Consider the following 23,540-nt stretch of genomic DNA (forward strand, 5'->3'; position numbering starts at 1 on the left):
CTATATATCGTCGTTTAAAGTACAAAACCGGGTATCAACATAATACAAAACCGCGCGCATCAAGATAACGCAAAACCGCGTATGTAAGGTTGAATAAATTATTTTGTAGAGAGTAAAAGCCCTCATATCTAAAAATTGTTCTCTCTTTTATAAAGCAATCGCATTTCTGGCCAGGGATGCCGTTTGGATCTAAATAGATCCAATTGGATACATCTTTAGGCGAATTTTTGCGGGATACTTATTTTTTCCGGTCAGTATAAATGTGGATACTTTTTTAAATAGGCCAAAATTGTATATTTCCTATAAAGTTTTTTTCGTTCAAAAATCGATTTTCATTAAAGATGGTAGAAAGCATTACGTTTTCTGAACGTATAAAGAATTGCTATTAAGCGTGAAATTAAAGCATTTTATTTTTTTCGAACGAAGCAATGAACATATGAAGAGATCTCACCAAAATAGGTATAAGCGCAATTGCTTTAATTAGCTTAAAAGGATACTTTAAGCAAGATCTTAATATACATATCGTCGTTTAAACTACAAAACCGCGTATCAATAAAATGTAAAACCGCGTATGTGAGGCCGCATAAATTATTTTCTAGAGAGTAAAAACACTCATATTTCAAAATGGTTCTCTTTTTTATAAAGCCATCGCATTTCTGGCTAGTATATTTCAGGACGAATGGATAAGGATTGAGCCAAGAGCTTGTGTGAGCAAATCCAATTTTTGGCTGCAAATGTCAGTTACGCGGTTTTGCAGAATGACGATACGAGGTTTTGTACTTTAAACGACGATATACATATATAAAGTAAATTATACTCTTTCCATATATGTAATACTCCTATATTGGCAGTAAGAGCTAGTACCGTCCGAAAACACTACAGTACAGATATATCAATAAACACGTACGAAAGAAAAGGAACACACACGTTTATAAATAAACATGTACACACCACATATACAAAAACGGCACTCAAGTACACAACACATTGACAAAAACGGTACTAGACTGTCTCGCTTTGATTTCGGAATGCTTACACATTGAGAAGTTAGCTTACTGCCAATATAGAAGTATTACATATATGACTCTTTCTGTAGTAATATCTTTCATATCACATATTTTCATTTGTTAATTAAAAAAAAAAGAAGATTTCAATGCAGTTCAAAAAACTAAATTTGATTTATTTAAGGAGACTTTTATGAATTTTACTGAAAAGACTTTAAATACACTCTAAAAAAATTTATTTATTTGCGCATATTAAGAGAGGTAACCAGTTTCCTCTTTTAATGTGTGCAAATTCGCACGCCGTGTAATAAACTTAATCATTGCCTGTTTACTCGTACATACCCAATTTGCCGCAAGAGCAAAATTACACATAAAATGTTTAAAATAAAGTAATGTTTATTATTAGTAGGAAATGAGTAGTCCACTTGCAAACAGCTTGTGATTTTATAATAGAAAGCCATAAATTTGAAAAAGTGACTACGACAACAAGTAACATTTAAATTGAATCTTTTTTATTATTACCTGAAAATTTGGATAAATGGAGCCTTATAAAATTGCAACATAACATAACATGTCATAAGATAACATTAACAGTCTATACGACCTAAAGCAGCTTTCTAAGTTCATCAGAAGATTGATACTGTTGAAAGTTCATTTTGCACTCTGTTGTTAGTGGACATGAAACTACTTTAAATACTGGTACGTAATCCGCCAAAAACTAAGAATCGAAAAAATTTTACATAGCGCACTTTGCAAGTAGACTACTCAAATGTATTTGTAGTTTGAAAATTTTTGCAATTTTAAACATTCCATATATGTGTATTTATGTGTATATTTTAAAGATCCCAAGTTCAAAATCAAATACTGAACATCTTATACGTATATTTATACAGATTCTTGTTGAAAAATAGATACTTTTCAGTAGTAGTTTTACATGCTCTTTTTAGAGTGTACTTGCTACTTATTATATTTTCTTTGCAAAATACTTATGCACAAAAAATGTACTTTATAAATTGAAATTACAAATGCTTGATTTTATGCACATGTATTCCAAGTCCTTAGGATGGGTTAAATTATGCCTTTTTCATGAAAATATTTGGTTTTCTTACAAATTATGAGATGTATATGTAACAAAAAAATTTGGATACATTTGGATACATTTTTGGCTTGGTCAGGGATACATTTTCTTGAGACGGCGCGGCAACACTGTTTCTGGCTAGTACTTATACATATTTCAGCACGAATGGACAAGGCCAAGAGCTTCGGTGATCCAATTTTGGCAAAAAATATCAGTTACTCGGTTTTGCAAAACGACGATACGCAGTTTTGTACTTTAAACGACGACATATGTATATGAGGTTGAGGAGTTTTCATTTTTGTGATCAACAATTTTATACATACCTCAAGTTAATATGCATCTTACTAATTTAAAAGAAAATTTCATATATATGCGTACATACATGTATCTATACAAATTAATATATATACATAGATATGTATATATCTATGACATTTTCTTTTAAATCTACAAAAAATTTGGTTGCTTATGTCATGAGTCACACAGATCGAAGAAAGGAAGTTGAATGAAAAAGGATAGAGAACGAAAGCGTGTTCCTTTACTTAGCTTAGGTCGGTGTTATGCAGACAAACTTTTGTTTGCCAAATTAAATGGCGGCTGCTTAGTTTGCTCGGAGGTGGTTATGTCGAGTTTGGCACAGGGTTGCACGTTCATTATGGTTTTCATGGCTATTGCCAACACGAAATGAGAATTTTGAAGCTCCTGCAGCATAAATTCAGTTCTCTGACTTTCGGTATCACGGCAATTTTTGTGTATAGCAACAATTGTCTAAAATTTTTGTATATCACAACACCGAATTTGCTGCAGTTTGACCAAACAAAATTAGTTTGCTGTGAGAGTCGCCAAACTCGCTCTCTCCGAGTTTGCTGCAACAACAATTGCACGCAGTTTGCCAAACAAAATGTCTGCATAACACCGACCTTATTGAACATACCAAATTTCGTATGTTTTATATGTATTAATACTTAGTTACAATTTGTCAATGCTTGTGTTAATCGATAGAGCATAAAAGCATAGAGATGCATACAATGTATCGAACACGCCTCCTTGCTGTTATACTCTGTACAGAAATACTTATATGCATTTTAAACTTTCAGTTTTTTTTTCGTTTTTTTTTTATTTAGTTCAGAGAAGAATGGGTAGGCAAGGCCGAAAGAGCCACATCTAATTTCTAAATGCTACAAAGAGCCACACAAAAAAAAAATTACTTTTACATAAATTTATTATTAGAAATGAAAAACATTAATTTTATTATTATTCTAATGTACGTGAGATAAATATTAAAGAAAATTCAAAAGATCTCTTTGGCCAAATTTTCAAAATCTGGTTTTACGTCAGTTAAAGCCGCTCGTAACCGTTCTGTTAAATGTTGGTTAGTCAATAGGTACGTTCGTTCGAGATCTCCAGTAAAAAATGTCCAACAGCGAAATTCCGGCGAAATGTCATCTGTTCTCTCGCAAGACAAATATATCCAAAATAGCGCGAACAGAAAATTTGCAGAAACTTGCAAGTTAGACGAACACATTTTAGAAATTTTGTTTACATTAAAAAGTATAAAATTGACAACGTAAGAAAACAAATCCCGAAGCCTTACCCTGACACAGTTCACTGACTAAAAGAACACTAAGAGAAAAATTAACCATTATGTTCTGCCCTTCACAGATGCTTCTTCATAGTTTGGAGATACAAAACAAAAATTGTTATTATCATTTTAACATGTTGCCTCTGACGGGATTAGCAAATAACAGCAAGCATCTCTACACACTCAGCTACAGCTGCTCTATAAAGTTGTCTTGAAATGTTCAAGTTGAATCAGTTTTCTTCGTAGTTTGATTTGGTTCTGCACTTCACAGAGGCTTTTTCGTAATTAAGAAAAACCAAAAACAGAAAAACAAATAAAAATTATGTATCGCGCTGACGGCTGGAAGCCAACAAATAACAGCAAGGGAATGTTCAACTTGAATCGCATTTCTTACAATCGGCTTATTGACCATGAAAAAATCCATAACTTGGTTGAAAAAAACATTGTGCTTTTCGCTCAGCGAATAATTACTTCCTTATTGCAAGTTTAATTAGTCGCATTTTACTATTCAAACCATCAAATTCATTTCAGGGATTTGCGTAAATTCGAACCAGCTGTTAGCAAAAATTTTTCTAGCAGAAACTAACAGCTTCCCCTCAAAATGAAATGTCACTTTGCTCTCTCAATTTCCCCTACATTGGAAGTTTTTTGCGTACGCGATTGCAAAAAGCTGATAGTTTTTGATAACTTTCAATATTTAACAGGCACGCGAATGCATTTATAAATGCGAATGACTTTACGAATTTCATTGTAGAGTACAAAGACTCACAGTTATACGTTGTACCAAAAATTGAAAATATACGGCACCCAGCTGTTTTCAACAGCGGATATTTTAAATCTGGTACTGTTGCCGGAATTCAAGCAATGGCAAAGCTTTATGTTGCATTTCCAGTATCTTCTTTTAATTCCAAAAACTCCAACTTTTCTTTCGCTTTTCCTAAAAAGGAGTATTTTGGTTATTGTAAATTCATCCTCACTTACATAACTTACATAAAAAAGCGTTTATGAAGTATGCAAACGTACATTTAAATAATTTCAAATCATCAAATCTCTTTTCAAAATCTGCTTTTAAATCATGTGCAATATTTTTTTCTAGCCATGGAAAATGATGAAATATTCTTTTTTTGAGATCATGAATAAAAAGACGTAGTTTAGCTTCAAAACTTAAAATAATTTGCGACAAATCAAAAACATTTTTATTCTCTCCTTGTAGAGACAAATTCAAGTTTGCAAATGTTCCACCATATTGTTAAAGAACATTAAGTCAGAAAGCCAATTTTCATTCTCCAAATTGCAGGTAATGTTCGATCTCAATTTGCGTATGTGTATATAAAAAGGATAAAATAAAAAAAACAACACAATGGCAAAGAATATCCATCAAAGAAATAAGTATTTTCAATAGTAAGAAGAGCCAAAAAGTTCTAATCAAAAGAAAATAAAAAGAGCGGCTGCTTAGCAAAGAGCCTCATTTGGCTCAAAGAGCCGCGATTGACCACCGTTGTTTTATATAAAAAGGTCTTTTGTTAGAAAGGATTCTATTTCAAGCTCAACATACTTCTTAATTTAATAAATTGTACTTTGCCCAAAGCCTTTGTAAGAATATCGGCTGGGTTCTCTTTGGATTCTATCTTATTCACTCTTATGACATTATTAGTCTGATTTTCATGTACATATTGGTATTGTATTTCTATGAATTTTGAATTTTTGGGAAAATTACCATTTTTAGCTGTAGCAACAGCACCAGAATTATCCTCGTAGATTGGAACTGGTTCTGACAGGCTTAAATGAAAGTTTTTTAATATTTTTCTTATCAAAATAATTTCAGTTGTTCCTTCAGACAATGCAACGTATTCAGCAGCTGTTGACGACTTAGGAACAGAATTTTGTTTTCGCGATTTCCAAAGAATTGGGTTTTCAAATAATCTAATGATATATCCGCTTGTGGACTTACGATCATTAACGTCGCCTGCCCAGTTCGAATCTACAAAGCAATCTATTTCGTTAAAATATTTCCGTTTCTTTGTAAAACATAAACTCTTGTGTAGTATAAATACTTTAAGTCTCTCAAGGCGTATTTGAAATGGGTTTCATTATAACAGTTTTGAAACCTGCTTAAATAATTTATGCTAAAAGAGATGTCAGGTCTGGTTGCTGAGCTTATGTATAGAGTCAAACCACGCCAACTGTGTCAATGAATTTCCATTGAAGTGAAGACAATTGTGGGAATCTGTAGATAATTATAGAACAAAAATACACTTTGGACGGTTTTTCGAAATAGCACTTCGTTTTTGTTTTTTTTTTTTTGTATTATAAGAATGTTGCAGTTTTTGAGAAAAAAATTCGTAACTCGCGACCCATTTGATGAAATTGTTTTTGAGAGTTGCTGAAGCTTTTCCCTTTACAATAGAAAGATTTGTAGAAAAAGGTTTGCAACACAATTAATTCTTTAATAACAATAATTTAAACAATTGCTGTTATTTATGTATTCTAGGCCCGCGATTGCAGTGAAATTTTGGGACAATATACTCTAAACTCTTGTTTTTAAGTTCCAAAAAGAAAAAAATGGTCTTTTCAATTTTTACGGTCGCTATCGATTTTCGTGTCACCTTTAAGCGTTGAGTAAATTGCTATTTTCATTTAAGCTTGTGTGAGTCAAAGCATTTATACGTTAAATAATGTACGTACTTGTATAATTATTCATTAATTAACATAAAAATGCTATTACTCACACAAGCTTAAAGGAAAATAGTTATTTACTCAACGCTTAAAGGTGACAAAAAAATCGATAGCGACTGTCAAAATTGGAAAGACCATTTTTTTCTTTTTGGAACTTAAAACCAAGAGTTTAGAGTATATTGTGCCAAAATTTCACTGCAATCGCGGGCTTAGAATATATAAGTAATTGCAATTGTTTAAATTATTGTTATTAAAGAATTAATTGTTTTGGAAATTTTTTTCTACAAATCTTTCTATTGTAAAGGGAAAAGCTTCAGCAACTCTCAAAAAAAATTTCAGCAAATTTCATCAAAGGGGTCGCGAGTTACGAATTTTTCTCTCAAAAACTGCAATATTCTTATAATACCAAAAAAAAACAAAAACGAAGTGCAATTTTGAAAAACCATCCAAAGTGTATTTTTGTTCTATAATTATCTACAGATTCCCACAATTGTCTTCACTTTCCAGAAAATCAATGGAAATTCATCGACACAGTTAGCGTCATGCGCCTATGATGTTTCTATATTTTGAGTTACTGTTTTCTTCATCAGATTTTTGCAATTTAAGATTTACTTCAATAGGAGTTGAGTACAATTTTCCAATTACAATATCATATTTTTCAGCTAATGACTCAATATAACTCTTTTGATTTAACAGCATGTAGTTCGACTGTCTATGGTGATTTATTTCAATTCCAATATAGTTTCTTACTTTGCCCAAATATTTCGTATTATTATTGCTACCTTCACTATTGCTGCAGATTAAAAGATCATCTACAAAGATTAGTAAATATGTTACTTCATTATTTTCCCTTTTAAAATACAAACAGTAGTCGCAGTTATTTCGTGAAAAACCTAATGAGCGAATATACGCGTGGAAGCATTCCTACCATAAGCGGGGGCTCTCTTTCAAACCGTACAACGATTTACGCAAACGATAAACCTTATTCGAACCGTCGGAAAACCCTGAGGCTGCGTTACATATACTGTTTTTTTGATTCTTCCGTTCAGGAATGCAGCTTCTACCTCCATTTGTTTTATGTGGAAGTTATTTTGGCAGCAAAAGGATAACAGGATTTTTAACGTTTGTGACTTAAAAACCGGTTAGTAAGTACTGTCAATCTCACCCCTTTGCGGAAAACCTTTTGCAACTATACGTGCTTTGAACTTTCCGTCAGCTTTCTTTCTATAAACCCATTTGAGATCAATGATTGTCTCGTTAGTTGGCCTTTCTACTAATTTCCATGTCTTATTTTTATTGATATTGTCATACTCAGCGTTCATTTCCTCCGTCCAGTGTTGAGCTTCCCTTGAGCTTGTAGCTTCTTCGTAAAATTCTGGAACCATAGCATTACAATAGTTAACGTAAATTGTTTGGTAAGCAAATTGACCGTCCTTTGTTGATTTATCTGTTCTAGCTGATCTACGTGGAATTTATTTCGCTTTATTTTCAATGACAGTCTCTTCATGGTCGATAAAGCCACTGCTAACATTTGGGCTGGAGACATCTGGGCGTCCCTCAACTTTTGAACTCCCCTCTTGTTTTAACTGTATTGGACTACTTGCTTTCAGGGGATTTGAGATAACGGAACTGTCCGTGCTGAAATCAGATTCTTCATCCTCAACTTGACATATTAATTTTATATCTTGATCTAGTACGTCTACGTGTCTAACTATAACTGCTTTGCCGTTTAAGAGGACACGGTATCCTACATCGGAGTAACCAACCAATGTACCTATATCACCCTTTTTGTCCCATTTATAATTTCTCTTTTGATCAGGATTCTTACACATACCTTGCTCCCAAATATTTTTAAATACTCAGCGTCTGGCCTTTTGTTAAAAAATATTTCATACGGTGTTTTTCTTTCTAATGTGTTTGCTAACAGTCTGTTTTTTAAATACGCGGAAGTCTTTACTGCTTCCGGCCAAAATTTTCTTGGGATTTTGGCCTCTGGCATTAAACAGTTTAACATATTCATTATAGTTCGATTGAGCCTCCCGGCTGTGCCGTTTAGTTAGTGTACGTAAGGGGGACACGGGTTTAACTAAACTCCCTTTTCGCGAGCAAAATTAATTGTTTTATTATTAATGTATTCGGTATTCGATGCCGTTAGCGCATCTTATCTTGCGCTAAACTTGCTCTTTACTTTTGATACAAAAAAATTTAATTAATTTACTGTAGTCGTCAGTAAACGTAAGAAAATATTTTTCCCCATTGCTTCCGGGAGTACTATGAGGGCCATTTAGATCTGTGTGTACTAACTGTAATATTTCGTTTGCTTTAGTTCTATTATTTACGAAAGCCGCATTGTTTATTTTATTTTCAAGACAAATGATGCATTTCATGAAATCACTTTCAATTTCTGAAGGTAAGTTGTCTACTAGGTTGCTTTTGCACAATTTATTTAGCGAGCTGAAATTAACATGGCCTAGTCTTCTATGTCATTTCTCTGTGAGGGTAATTTTCTTATTAGTTATATTTTGTATTAAGGTATTTGCATTTATTTCGCTTTTATGCAAATTAACAAAACTTCTCATTACGTACAAATTGTTCGATTCATGGGCAATGGCAACTAAGTTGTTAGAGCTATTGTAAACTTTACATAATTTGCCTTCAGATAAGATTTTATTTTATTTTTGTTATCTTCTTATAACTCAAAACATTTGCTTTCATTCCTTTAACAAAGTATACATTTTTAATCGTAATAGTTGATTTTTTATTAAAAGTGAGAAAATTTGCTACAAATGTACCGATTTTAGTTGCCTGTAATGTACGACCATCACCAAGTTTAACTTCTGAAGGTTTATTCAAAGTTATTGATTCTCTAAAATAAACATCATCATTTACGATATGATCGGTACAGCCGCTGTCGAGCAGCCAAATTAACTTGTAAGTAACATCGTTTGCATTGTACCTACATGTATCACTTATCTCGCTACTTATATTTACCATAAAAACGCTGCTGTTGTTGTTGCTTTGTTGCGTACGTCCTCTTCCTCAAAAAGCGTCGCGTTTGTTTGACCCACGTCGACCTTGAGAATTTCCCCAGTTGTTGCTTCTGCCTTTGCCTCGTTGAAAATGTGAATTTTGCTGGTATGCGTTATGATCACTTTGGTTAACGGGATTGTGTGTGCAGTTTTTGCTCATGTGGCCATATTCTCTACACCTGTAGCATTGGATGTTCGAGCTGTATCCATACGTTGAATTTTCGCCTCTTTAGGCCACAAACACATTTGACCTGGACATTGAGCTGCTGCAGTTTGTGTTGCTGGTCGGGTTGATAGCTTTAAGCTTGATTTTTTTGCTTCAAATATTCGCAGGTGCTGTCTTTTGCCGGTAGCACATCGATAAGGTGGCCTATGTGGCTGTATGATGCTGGTAGTGCTTTGATCGTGAAGTTGAGTTTTTCTTCTTCCATGACAGTCGCCCCAGCAGCCTCGAGATTATTAACTCCTTTCTCAAAAGCATTAAAAAATTCATCCACACTCGAGAAACTGTCGAGTTTAATGAAAAAGTCTTAAAATATAATAGATTTTATAATTCCAACGGAAACACAGTACCGATTTTTTTTGTATGGAGAGTGTTGCAGTCTACTGTAACTAGCACTTTGTTATACTAAAATTTAATGGTCTAATGGTTAATGCGCCTGCGGGCATAAAAAGTTGTAATTTACCGTGTTTACAAGATGTATTAAGTTGTGTTAACTTATATCGTTTCATTCTGATGTGGACGTATAAACGCACACTTAACACGCACCGAGACTTTTTATCGTGTCGCCGCAATCCATATTGGAAATGTGAGTTAAGAGCCTCTGAACCGTGTTACTTTTCCGTACAAACACTATCTACTACAAAACGCTTCTAAACTGCCGACTTATATAAATTTTGTTATTTTCCTCCACTTTCCAACTCTCTACTTGAGTATACGTTTTACTGTGCGAGAGAAGAAGACATATAATAGTGTAGAATATTTCGTACGCCTAACACTTTTCTTCTTCCTTTATTTTCTGGTTACAATGATGTAGCAAGCATAACATAAACAAGTAAACAATTTTAGCTTAATAATAATAATAGATTGGCGCTTACACATATGTTAGTGTTTGGCCGAGCTTCTCCTCCGACTTGTGGCGTGCGCCTTGATATTGTCACACAAAGCGGAGCGACCTACAGTTTTACGCCGACTCCGAACGGCGATTGTATTTTTATGAGAAGCTGTTTTTCATGGCAGAAATACACACGGAGGTTTGCCATTGCCTGCCGAGGGACGACCGCTGTTAAGAAAAAACCTTTTTTCTATATTGTTTTTTGCGATGTTGCTTTGACCAGGGTTTGAACCCAGGTGCTGCGGAGTGGAAGCGGGCACTGCTTACCACTTCACCACAGCGGCCAACAATTTTAGCTTAAACTTTAAAAATCTTACATCAAACACAATCTTAATTTTGAAGATATTTTCAGTGTACAATTTTGCTTTTTAAAAAACCTTTCTTTGAAGATTTTGAATAAAAACTAGCACAAAAAATCTTCACTTATACGATGTTCACATGAGGCGAGTTTACAGGCAACATTTAGTTGAAAGCAACAATCGCCTGGTGTGAACCTCTTCCGCAGCGGCACGCAGAGATTGGGAGACGGATTATCAATATACGCATTTCCTTCCGTACAAATTACTAGGTATGTTCGACAATTTTTTTATATCGAATAAAATGAGCAATACCTTCAACAAAAATTGCCAAAAACAACGATAAGTCCTTACTACTTCAAACTTGCACTTTTGTATTCAAAAATTAAATGGGTTACAAAACATGTCCTCGAAAGTTTGTTGAATTTATTTGAAATATTGCACAAAGCCTGAAACTTGATATTATAAGGTTGTGTTTTTTAAGAATAAACTATATTTTTATGGAAAAAAAGGAAAATTTAACAACAAAAAAAATGCTAAAACTTGTCAAAATGTGGTGCGCTTATTATGATGGTACGGCGTGTATATGTATTTAAAACCATATCTGTAAATTTAATCATACACCAATGTATTGAGGACAACAAAGATTTACAAATGTATAAAATTAGTAAAATATTTTTAGTTTGTGAGTAATATTATACTTATTCTACCTAAAAATTCCTAAGTTATAATAGTAAAGTAAATTATAATCTAGAAGTATCAACGTTAAAACTAAGAGCCAATTTCAGATGAAAAAGCTAAATGGAAGTGAAGTTTATTTTTGGATTATCATTTAAATGCCATTTAACTTTCGTTGGGTTTCAGATCACTTTTATTGAAACATGCCAAACAAGTGGCACCACTGTTGTTTGGTCATTGAAAATGTTGTTGCACTTGTTTGTTTGTGTTCATTTTGTGCTGAAAAGCTGATTGTTGTTTGGTATAAACGCAGGCTTGCATATCGCTAGCTTAGAGTGAAAAGTTGCTAAGTCCACTTTTTATGAAAACTCATATTTTGATATAGGAGGCTAGAGAAATTGAATACGCATCGTTTCGAAAATTATAAAGGTACTTGTTTTATTTTTTCCTCTGTATAAGCAATAAAAGGAAAATCTGCTAAGTCCAAAAGAAGCACCACAAATCCGATAAGGCCAAAATAATACGACATCTTTTAATAAATATCAAATCCTTCTGATTCTTATGGAGTTTTGCTTTGCTTTAAACGCGTAAAATGTTTGATTCAAAGTCTTGCGAAATAGTTAAAGAAAATCGCTATAGGAAGATTTTTTCCTCTCCTGTAAATTTTTTAAAATGGGACTTAGCAACTTTTCTTTCTAAGCTAGCGATATCTCATATTTAAAAAGCCATTATTGGTAATGAATTTATGAAGTTAATCAACCATCTCTACTTAAATAGCTCATCTGGAATTGGGCCTGATTGTTGCAATGCGATAATGAAAATAGAGTAAGGTAAACAAGTAACTACATATTGTTTGTTTATTTAGGTGCACAAATACAATGATCTCCTAGAACGTGGCTCTTGGTCTTCTAAATTAGACTTTATCCTATCCGTTGTCGGTCTCGCCATTGGACTGGGCAATGTTTGGCGGTTTCCATATCTATGTTACAAAAATGGCGGTGGTGCCTTTCTTATACCTTATTTCATGACGCTGATATTAGCTGGCATACCTATGTTTTTCATGGAACTAGCTTTAGGACAGATGCTGACAATCGGAGGATTGGGCGTTTTTAAAATCGCGCCCATATTCAAAGGTAAGCTTGCAGGTCAACATAAATTGCAACCCTTGTTAAGAGAAACATTAAGACGGACAATGGGTCAGGAGACCGTCGTTACTGCCATCAAATATACTAAAGCTGTTAAACCTTCTAAAGTGGATAGAATGTTTTCATAGACATATCCTCTAAGTATTAGAAACAATTTTGGGAAACAACATTATTTTTATTATTAGAAAATGATCTCAAAGTACTTTTTTTATGTGAAAGCATCTTAGCTCTCGGCATGGGTAAAATTTGCGTTAAACGCAGCAGAAAATGTGTAATTTCCTCAGAAACACCCTGTATTTACTGCTATAGTGGCTATAGTATTTGCTAGCGGAATTCCACAACGAAAATTTGACCGCCTACAACGTTTTGTTACATAGTGTTATTAATTTGTACTACAGGAGTGTATTGGTAAAAAGCAAGGCGGCCATTTTAAAAATATCGAATTTTAACTCGGCTACTTAATATACTGATGAACATATGTTAAGATAATATGATACAAAATAGCGCAAAGTGAGGAAGAGGGTAAAGGCCAAATGATATTTGATGCATTTCTAGAGGTTTGTACATTTCGGCAGTCACAGAATGGTGTTTTTTTTTACGAGAACGAACTAATCTTAATAAAAAAAGCCCAAACAACACCACTCCTTAACTGTCAAAATGTTCAAATTTATACAAATTCACCAATCGTGTGATCGAATATTATAAGTCAGACCATAAATGAAATATATTTTTTCCTAGAGCAAAAATTAAACAAATCTACAGTATACGTGTGAGCTTTGTGTGTATGCGGTATTTCATGCGCGCTCGGTTGTTTTTGCAGTAGCAGCGAAAACATTTATTTGTACATTGCAATGCTGCAACGAGTTTTGTAGTCCCATGTCCAGGCATGGCCAGAAAACGAGCACTCGCGCAAAGAGCATAACCATCGCTTGGTGCTTTAAGCACTAGATTTAGTGCTTTTTGAATATTAAAACGCCTAAAAAAATTATTTACTGCCTAGTGCCCTTTTTAGTGCTTTTTTTCTGAACTAAAATTACTCCGATATAGTTAAGACTTGAAATAATTTTTAAATATTTAAAGCTGTAGCAGCACTGAATTTACAAAAATCTACAAATTTAAATGCTCTTAAATACAACCATGATTGATAAAAAGCTGAACTTGCAAACCCACCTTGTTCAATTCTATTCGCCTTGAAAATGCTAGTAGATATGCGAGCAAGTTAAGTATTTCTTTTTTTCTTTTCTAGTTATTTGTAAAAATCTTAATTTTTGTACCACCTGAGTAAAACACATCGTTTCTTGGTGCCAAATCTGGCCGCACAATTGTTCTAGCACTAGAATTTTGAGATATCCTAACCCCAAAGTGCCAAAATCACGGTTTTTGGCGATATTTGAGGTTATATAATGTAAACATAAATTTTTTTGCTCATTTCTACTTAGGGCATGATTTTCGTTTGTTGGGATTCGATTTTTCTTTCTTGAGATATATCAGTTTTAAGGTGCAGTACTTCGGTGTTACTTCGTAAGCATGAGTCATTATAATATGTAGCTGTTCAATCGTTATGAGCGAAAAAGTTTTGTTTATTGATTGTTGCAAATATTGTTAATTTTTTGTTTTTGTTAAATACATACAAACTTTTATGAAAAAAGCATCCATTGATTCAAAACAATTTGGTGCTTTTTGTGTGGTAAAACGCTTTTTTCCAAGTTTTTGGTGCTTTTTGAAAATCGAAAGTTGGCAACACTGCAAGCCAGAGCGTAACGATGAGAGCGCGACAGCATGTAAAATTACTATGCAGGAAATGTATCTAGCTATAACTTAAATTGAAGTTGATTAGGAAGGAACTATATATATATTTTCTTTGTGGCGATGGCCGCGAATAGTCAAAATTACCTCCGCATTAGGTGTAGTCAAGGGTGGTCACCTCTGCATTTGATGTGAACTAAGTACTTTTGGACATAAAATATCAATAAGAAAAACAAAATATTTTTTTTTTGTTTTTTTTACTTTTTTTATTTACTATCTTTTTTATTTATTTACTTCATTTTATTACATTTCAAATTTGTTTACATATTCTGCTGTAGGTGGTCCCATATTCGAACACCATCAGACATAACTTCAAAATGATAATATAAAATTTCGATCTGCCTTTTATTTGTCCTCAGTTCAATTCAAAGAAAACAATCTCTTGCTTACATCTGTATTACTCCTGCATTACTTTTAAACTAGTTTCTAGTTAGCTTTTTGTAGCTAACCACAAGTAATATATTTTTTAAAAATCCTGAAAAAAACTAACTACGAATTGGTTATTTTTTATCAATTGATAATTTCTCACTTTTAGCTAACGCTTGTTTGGGGTAGTGCCCACGTCTGCTCATGTCCATAATTTGCGTATGCTTTTTTAAACTGCAGCAAACCACCACGCTGGTTATGTAAATTAATAAAAAACTTCCCTGCAGCGAGTTCGCTGACAATTGTCGCTTTCGTACTAGTTACATTACCAGTTCCAATAGCATGTTATGTTCCTATCAGTGCTGCCAACTATTTTCGAGTAAAATCCAGATTTTTATCAAAACCCGCTAGAAAAAAATTAAATTCCACAAAACAAAAGCTGAAAACTAGATAGTTTTATACTAATATTATTTTAAGCAATTCATTTAAAACGATACTTGAAATTAAAATTAATAATCGAATAATACTGCAGGGATCGAAGTTCATCAGAAATGCAAAATGAGAACAAAAGTTAACATAACACATATAAGCGTATACCGCTGACTAAATAAAGTTCCAGGTCTGCATTAGACCAAGATAGTGATATTGAATGCAAACGTGATATTTCATGCCGTGATATTTCTTTCAAACTCGGAGCAATTGAAGTTTCCAGTGCGAGCCGCGTATTTGGCCAGAAATAACAAAGAAACCAAATATTATCTTACATTTAACATTTTTTATCAACGAGAACAACTATGGCGCCTAGCACAAGAAGGAATAAGAAACAACAACAAAACAAAGCAATTGTAACTAATTCAAGTGAATCGAGTGACGAAGAAACAAGTAGCACTAGCTTAACGACAATAATAGACGAATTACAAAAACAGTTTAAAGTGCAAGACAGAGCTATGAGCAAAATAAAAAGCTCACAGCAGCATATGAGTGATAGTTTCGACTCACTCAAAGCTGAGATAAGTAGACTTGCTGAAGAAAACAAACAAATAAAGAAAGAACTAAATGAGTTAAAAACAAAGAACGCAAATATGAAAACGAGTGTCAAAAAAATGGAAAGAGACATACTGACAATTAAACAGCAGGCAAATAAAAACAATGTAATGATCACAAACTTGCCGAAAATTGCAAAAGAAAACTTAAAAGATGTCATCGCCAGTATTGGGCAACAAGTAAATGTGGATGTAAATACGAACGAAATAATCGATATTTACCAAAATGAAAATAAAAAGTTCAAAACATTTCCAATTATTGTTAAATTAAGTAATGGCGATTTTAAAAGAAAATGTATGGAGTTTAGAAAACTTGGAAATAATATTGATGTCAGTAAATTTATCCCCTACACCAACATGATGGGTAAAAATGTAAATTTCCATCACCTGTTGGAGAAGGATCTAAGTGAACTGATGAAGAAAACAAAACAAGAAGCAATAAATAAGAAGTACCAATACGTATGGATGAGGGATGCCAGAATTTTAGTGAGAAAGGAGGAAAATTCAGCAATTATAGAAATAGATTCTATAGAAGATTTAAAAAAGTTAAAATAGAAAAACCCATAAAATTTTTATTTTTACATAGTCAGCTAATATTTGTTATTATCCATGGATTATTTTGATAATCAAATAAAAAAAAACGTTCAATATAAATGCAATGAGTTAAATTGTAAAATTGATGAAACTAACCTTAATATTCTTTATTTAAACATACAAAGTATACGAAATAAGCTTCAGGATTTAAAAACTTTGATTGAGGAAAATAAGAAAAAGAAAGGCATTGTTCATGTGGTAGCTTTAACTGAAGTATGGATCTACGAAAATGAAAATAAATATTATAATCTTCCCAATTACAATGCATATTTTACCAATCGGGAACTAAACATAGCCGGTGGTTGCATACTTTTTGTACACGAATCTATTTGCTCTTCACAAGTATCTTGTAAGGAATTTGAAAAAAGTAGTTGTTTAATAATCAAATTAATCAAACTTGATATTCATCTTGCTTGCGTATATAGAAATTGCTGCTCTGATATTCCGTCGTTTGTGAATGCCTTTGAAGGTGATGTATTGCAAATAAAAAGCTGTATTATTATGGGTGACTTTAACATAAACCTTCTTAATGTTACCAACGATACCATAAATTATCTAAACAGTATATACAGTAACGGGTTCTGTTGTCTAAATGAGCTTAGTCAGGATATGCATACAAGGAAGGGCAATAGTTCAAGTACCATAATTGATCATATTATAACTGACAAAGTAAACTACAAATATGTTTTTGCGTTGGAAGATCACCCTATATCTGATCATAGAATTATACATCTATCTGTAAGTTTAAATAAAAATATAAATCAGCCTAGTAGAAACAAATACATGAGTGTATTGGATTATAATGCTTTTGAGAGAAACGGTTATATCAATGACATTATGCGCAGTAGGACCTTCTCTGATTTTCACGCCTCTTTCTGCTCTAGCATAAACAAATCAACTAAATCTATTAAAAAGTCCAGTGAAAAATGTAATAGTCCGTGGATGAGTAGTGAACTTTTGAAACTAATTGGGAAAAGAAACAAGCTATACAAATTAAAAACCAAGTACAGAAATAATATTTAGTTTGAAACGGAATTTAAAAGACTCAAAACTCAGGTCATAAATTTAACACATTACCAAAAGAAAAACTACTTTGGGCAAAAAATCCAGCAAAACCTTTACTCTGCAAACAGAACTTGGTCTATTCTTAAGGAACTAATTTATGGCAAAATACCTGACAGTGTTACTGAAATCAGCCAGTTATCATACAAAGGAGAAATTGTAACAGACCCTATCAAAATAACAGACTGCTTTAATGAATATTTCACGACTGTTATAGATTCTCCCTCAAATATTCAGTACGTTGCAGAGCCAGCAACGAACATCAATGCAAATTTTACCCTAAGCGAATGTGATCCATTAGAAATCGAGTTAGCCATAAAAAATTTAAACATAAAATCTGCGAACGGGCCTGATGGCATTTCAGCGCGTCTTATGAATAAATATAGAGAGTATTTTAGCCACACTTTATGCCAAATTATTAATGAGTGCTTCCGAAAAGGTGAGTATCCTAAAGAATTGAAAATTGAAGTAAGGAAATCTGTGCAAACTACAGACCCATCACAAAATTAAGTACGATCGACAAGATTTTTGAAAGTGTCTTGCTCAATAGGTTGAAATCCTTTCTCCTTGAAAATAAAATCATTGACAAAAATCAATTCGGTTTCATGGAAAATTCGAATACGCTGTCTGCATGCATATCGTGTACTGAATATATCTATGAAAACTTAGCCAAGAAGAAATATGTAGCGTTACTGGCAATCGATCTTTCAAAAGCATTTGACTCGGTAAATTTATATATTATGATTAGAAAACTCGCTGAGTTAGGTTTAAACGATAAGGAACTCAAAATCTTTGAAAGTTTTTTATTAGATAGAGAGCAATATGTTGAGATAAACAACGTTAAAAGTGCGAAAAGGCAGGTAAAGACGGGAGTTCCACAAGGTTCTAAGTTAGCAGCTACCTTGTTTCTCATTTATATAAACAATGCGCTAAAACTCAATCTTCACGGGACTCCGCAGTTTTATGCAGATGACGGTAGCTTTATGTATGCAGAAGAATCATTCGAAAATTTAATTACAAACATAAAACTAGATTTGGAAAAAATTAGTCAGTGGTTTGACAAAAACATGCTTAAAATTAACCTTTCGAAGACCAATTTTATTATTTTCAAAAATTTCAAACCTCTTCCGGACATTAATGAGTTTTCTGGGATAATGTTTAATAATGTAAAGATTTCTAGAGTAGAAAAGCTAAAGTACCTAGGTATCTGGTTCGACTCCAACTTAAATTGGAGCGAACAAATAAATAACATTAAACTGAAATTAATTCCTTTCAACTTTGCTCTATACAGAAATAGGGGCATCTTTCCACGCAAGCAATTGTGGCTTTTATATAACGCATATTTTATGTCCAAGATCAGCTATTTAAATTCAATTTGGAGTCGGTGTGCAGAATATAAACGAACTTCAGCGTTTGCAAAATAAAGTAATAAAGAATATTCTCTCGCTCCCATTACGAACTTCCACTACAAGTCTGTATGAAAATAGACTTGATATTAAACAAATATGTATTCTGCAAACACTATTAGTAGTCTTCAAGATCAAAAATAATCTTATAAAGCATAACCTTAAGCTCAATACAATAGATCGTTCAGTATATAGTCTGCGTCAGGTAACGAGTATCAGAACCACGTTCTTTCGAACAGGAAAAAGTGCAAATTCCTTACGCAATTATGGTGTGAAACTGTTCAACAAACTACCAGAGTATGTTAAAACATCTCACAACATTATCACTTTTAAACGGGAAGTGATTCTGTTGTTACTTCAAAGATACGACTTCAGTAGCGACCAATATTCATAATACAATGCATTTAATTAATTGTGCTAAAAATCCTTTCTTTCTCTTTCATCTTTAAATCAAACATGAAAAAAAAAAAAAACCTTATATTTTTTACTAACTCTACTGTTTTTATCATATTGTGCTGCATTTTTATATATCATTTAATATCTTTTTTTTCTCAACATATAATTGAATAGCGACTGCATGACTGTATGCGTAGAAATTGTTAATTATCTGAGCTAAATTCTCACACAAAAATTTATTTTTTTTGAGAATGCATATGTATTATTGTATACGTATACCCAATGAATAAAGGAAAAAAAAAAAAAAAAATGAAGTGCAATTTGTTGCCACCTGCATCCCTATAAGTTTGACTTTCTGCCTAAAATTTCATTGAACTGCTATTATTCCATTTTACAAAATTAATTCTATTAAATTGAAGTATCATTCTTTCTATGATAACATTACTGTAATTAAAATTCTATAATGTAATTAAAATTCTATACTATAATATACAAATTCTAAAATATTCTATCTCCTCATGCGATGTACGTAAAACATTGCCCACTGGAAACATATTCGGCACTATTACGGTTGCCGACGTCGATGTAATTTTCTCGACAAAAGATAGCGCTCGCAAGTCCAACGCCAGCTACACTGACCACAATTTTTTTGCGGAAATGTGTTTGTCGCAAAACCACTGTGGTGAGCGAATCCGCTGTTGGACTAATGACATCGACGTCGACAACCATAATAGAGGCCGATTATTTTTTTTGGTCGTATCGAAATTATTTAGTAATTTTAATTACATATGTATGTGTTAAATTGTAAAAGGCAAAAGGCTAAAAACTTGTCTATAATTTTTTTAAAAAGCTGGATTTCTCGCTTTCCTCTATTTCTCATTTCCTGCCGCTAAATCGGCTTCGAAAAAGCTAGACTTGACGTGAAAAGAGCTAAATTGACAGCCCTGGTTCCTATGCTCCAGGTAGTAAGAAATCGAGATATTGGTTACTTATTGCGCCTTCTAAAGGTTAGTGGTCGTTGCTCCCTTATTACATAAAGGAATTTGTTATGCGTAATCTAAATACAAATAATAAATTTTTTATACTTATCCATGTTCTGTTTCTCTCGTGTGACCACAATGCAAATATCGGACAGAAAAGTATCTACCAAAATAAACTAATATATAGCTACTCCTTTTCTACATAACTACTACTTTTTAAATTTTTTGGGTTCTTTTCAAATATGTTTATATATATGTTTTTAATGGTAGCCATTATCCGCCAAAACACTTTTTATTAAAAAAATTAGCTAATTTCACCATTCACGACAAGAGCATGCTGGTATGTACTATAATAAACTTTTCAAATCGTTTTTAATATCGCACCAGCAGCTGGTACAATCACACCGCAAGAACATACACGGTCAATCGGCTGGCACCAACACTTGATGGCGCCACATGCTGGTATCATCCCTTTAACACATTAAGGGCCGTTTTCTCATCTAAGCTTTAGATTACCGGCCACTTTATCGTCTCGATATACGAGTTTTCGTTTTCTCATCAGCGCATTAATTTCTCGAATCGATAAATTGCTGCTTACCCGTTGCAACCTTTAAAATTTGTACCTAACTTTAAATTTTGGTTTGGTTCATGAGTTAGATATATTAGATATTTCAACCAAGGTTTTGGTTTTTGCTAACAGTTGCTCTTGCTCTATATTTGCTTATGTTGCATTGCCAATCTTTGGAATTTTATGACGAATGTAGTGAAGTTTCACTCTAGGAAGAGTAGTGAAGTTTCACTCTACGGAATAACAAATTTATTTTTACCCGTAAGATAAGAAAACGAAAACACTTTAAAGTGAGGAACAATTTATCTGCCCTGTTAGTAAAGGCAACTTTACTGCTTACATTAGAAAACGGCCCTAAGTATATTAAGGGCCGTAAAATTATCTAATTTAAAGTGTAGTTAAATCGTTAATAGATAAGTTAACGGCCCTAACACTTATATGTATCTAATATATAAAAATATCGTGTCACGGTGTTTGTGGTCGAACTCCTAAACGGCGATATCAGTCGCATACTTATGGAGAAAAATTGTGGTTATTGGAAAAGAGAGCGTGGCAGCTCCCATACAAACCGAATTTTTCATATTGCATATCTCTGGAAGAGTTTATGGTAGAGTACTCGAACATCAAACAATCGCATACTTATGGGGAAAAATTGTGGTTATTAGGAAAGGGGGCGTGTCAACTAAGTAGTATAAATATAGCGGTTCTGGACCGGAGCCTGCAGCGCTGCTAGCAGCGCTGCTAGAACCGCTATATGGTTTGCTGTTGCTCCGGTCCAGAACCGCTATAAGGTTTGCTGGTGCTCGCCGCAGGCTTTGCTGCTCCGCCAAAAGATGTCGCCGATCGTAATCCAAGTTCAGAACCCAGATAAAAGCCGCAAGATGTCGCTGGTGACAAATCCGAGTGCAGAACCGGAACCGATCACAGGGTGTACCGCTGATGGAAATCCGAGAAATCCGATACAAGGTGGTTTATATGTCGAAAATTGGAAAAATGTATTGGTATACATATATACATCCCTACAAGAAAAGGACATTTTAGACTGGCCGATTCTCAATACACTCAAACAAAAACCAATACACATAAAGAACGCTGTAAAAATTTCCCCACAATTTTAAGGCAGTAAAACAGACACCTTAAGTTGACATCATTCGATGCCATATGATGAAAAGGGACGCAAAATCACATGTACACAAAATAACTGGCCAGATTTTGCAGAAATCCCTGCAATTCTGACGAAAAATATGATCCCAAAAGGCTGCAGATCTCCCAGTCAGATGACCAGTCATATGACCGGCAGATGTCTTGTAGGGATACGTATTCTCATACATACATCTATAGGCAAACGTACATACATACATATGTATATACATATATAGATGCTCCACCCCTAAAAAAGTGTGTTAATAATGCTCACATAGTTAATTGCTAAGTATTTAATATGTATGTGTATATGAATGGAAAGGCCTGTTGATGTTGATGATGAGAACAAATAAAATTTAATTTGAAATAAAAGAAAGTTTTATAATTACTTATTTATTTTGATAATAAGAATTTTAAACATAAATGTCCGCAATTATATGAATTATAGCTTTGTTGTTTATTAAAGTTATATATAATGTCTTTTCCTAAATACTTTATTATTTGCTTAGGAGGCTGCAAGTTTCCAAACCCATCGAAATAATCAATCTCATTATCGTTTTTCCAGTATATATATGAATGGAAAGGTCTGATGATGTTGATGATGTGAATAAATAAAATTTAATTTGAAATAAAAGAGAGTTTTATAATTACTTATTTATTTTGATAATTAGAGTTTTAAACATGAATGTCCGCAGTTATATGAATTATAGCTTTGCTGTTTATTATAGTTATATTTAATGTTTTTCCTAACTACTTTATTAAATGTTCAGGAGGCTATAAGTTTTTCCAAAGCTATCGAAATAATCAATCTCATTATCGTTTTTCAGTGTTTGAACTATCCAAATTTATTATTCCACATTCTCTCTTAAATGGTTTAGATGGTAAAGTGTCACACATGAATACCCCTCTAAAATTTGGAATAAATTTTGAATACTTCTTCAAGTGTACATCAGTAAGAGGTCTTCTAGGTAGCTTCATTAAGAGTTTTTTGTTATGGTTTTAAATATAATCCGAATCCCTTTTTATAAGGCTTTAAGAATATGTCTTTTCCGATTGAAATATCCTCCATTGTATTATTATGACATTTTGCCTCCAATAACTGCTCCTTTCCAGTATTTATAGCATTGATTGTTTTAATAATTCCTGCTGTACCGCCAGATAGACTTCCAAGTGCTCCTAATGCTACGATTAAAGGCGCTAATGATATTACACGTGGTGTTTTTATTGAGGATTTTTTTACTCTGAAAATATTATTTACAACCTTTCGTGAAATTTTTATGACATCTTTTAAGTTATCACTTTTCTTTAAATTTTGTTTAGCACTTTTTAAGGCATGATTGAAGAGCTGATAACCAGTTTTTCCTCCCACTTTTTTAGTTTTTACTATAAGCGTACCCCATACCGCATTTCGTTTTTGTCTTCATTATATTTATAACTAACCAAGCATTCGTTTTCTCATTAAGATTGCAATCCTCCGCTTTAACTCTTTCCCAAACCTTCTTAATTAATTTTTTATCAGCAATATGTCCGTTATCTAAATCTTTATTATATAAATATGATATATCATGTTCTC

General features: G+C 33.1%; 1 protein-coding gene across 1 annotated transcript in view; it reads left to right on the forward strand.

The window, feature by feature from the left end:
• Positions 1 to 23,540, forward strand: part of LOC118745418 (sodium- and chloride-dependent GABA transporter 1) — a 422,900-nt gene that overhangs the window by 96,753 nt on the left and 302,607 nt on the right. The window contains exon 3 of the mRNA XM_036478870.1: positions 12,324 to 12,591. Within this exon, the coding sequence (XP_036334763.1) occupies positions 12,324 to 12,591 (268 nt within the window). The remainder of the gene's footprint in view (positions 1 to 12,323; positions 12,592 to 23,540) is intronic.

Source organism: Rhagoletis pomonella, unplaced genomic scaffold, assembly GCF_013731165.1.
Source record: "Rhagoletis pomonella isolate Grant_MI unplaced genomic scaffold, Rhpom_1.0 Rhpom_scaffold_00009, whole genome shotgun sequence".
Taxonomy (NCBI): domain Eukaryota; kingdom Metazoa; phylum Arthropoda; class Insecta; order Diptera; family Tephritidae; genus Rhagoletis; species Rhagoletis pomonella.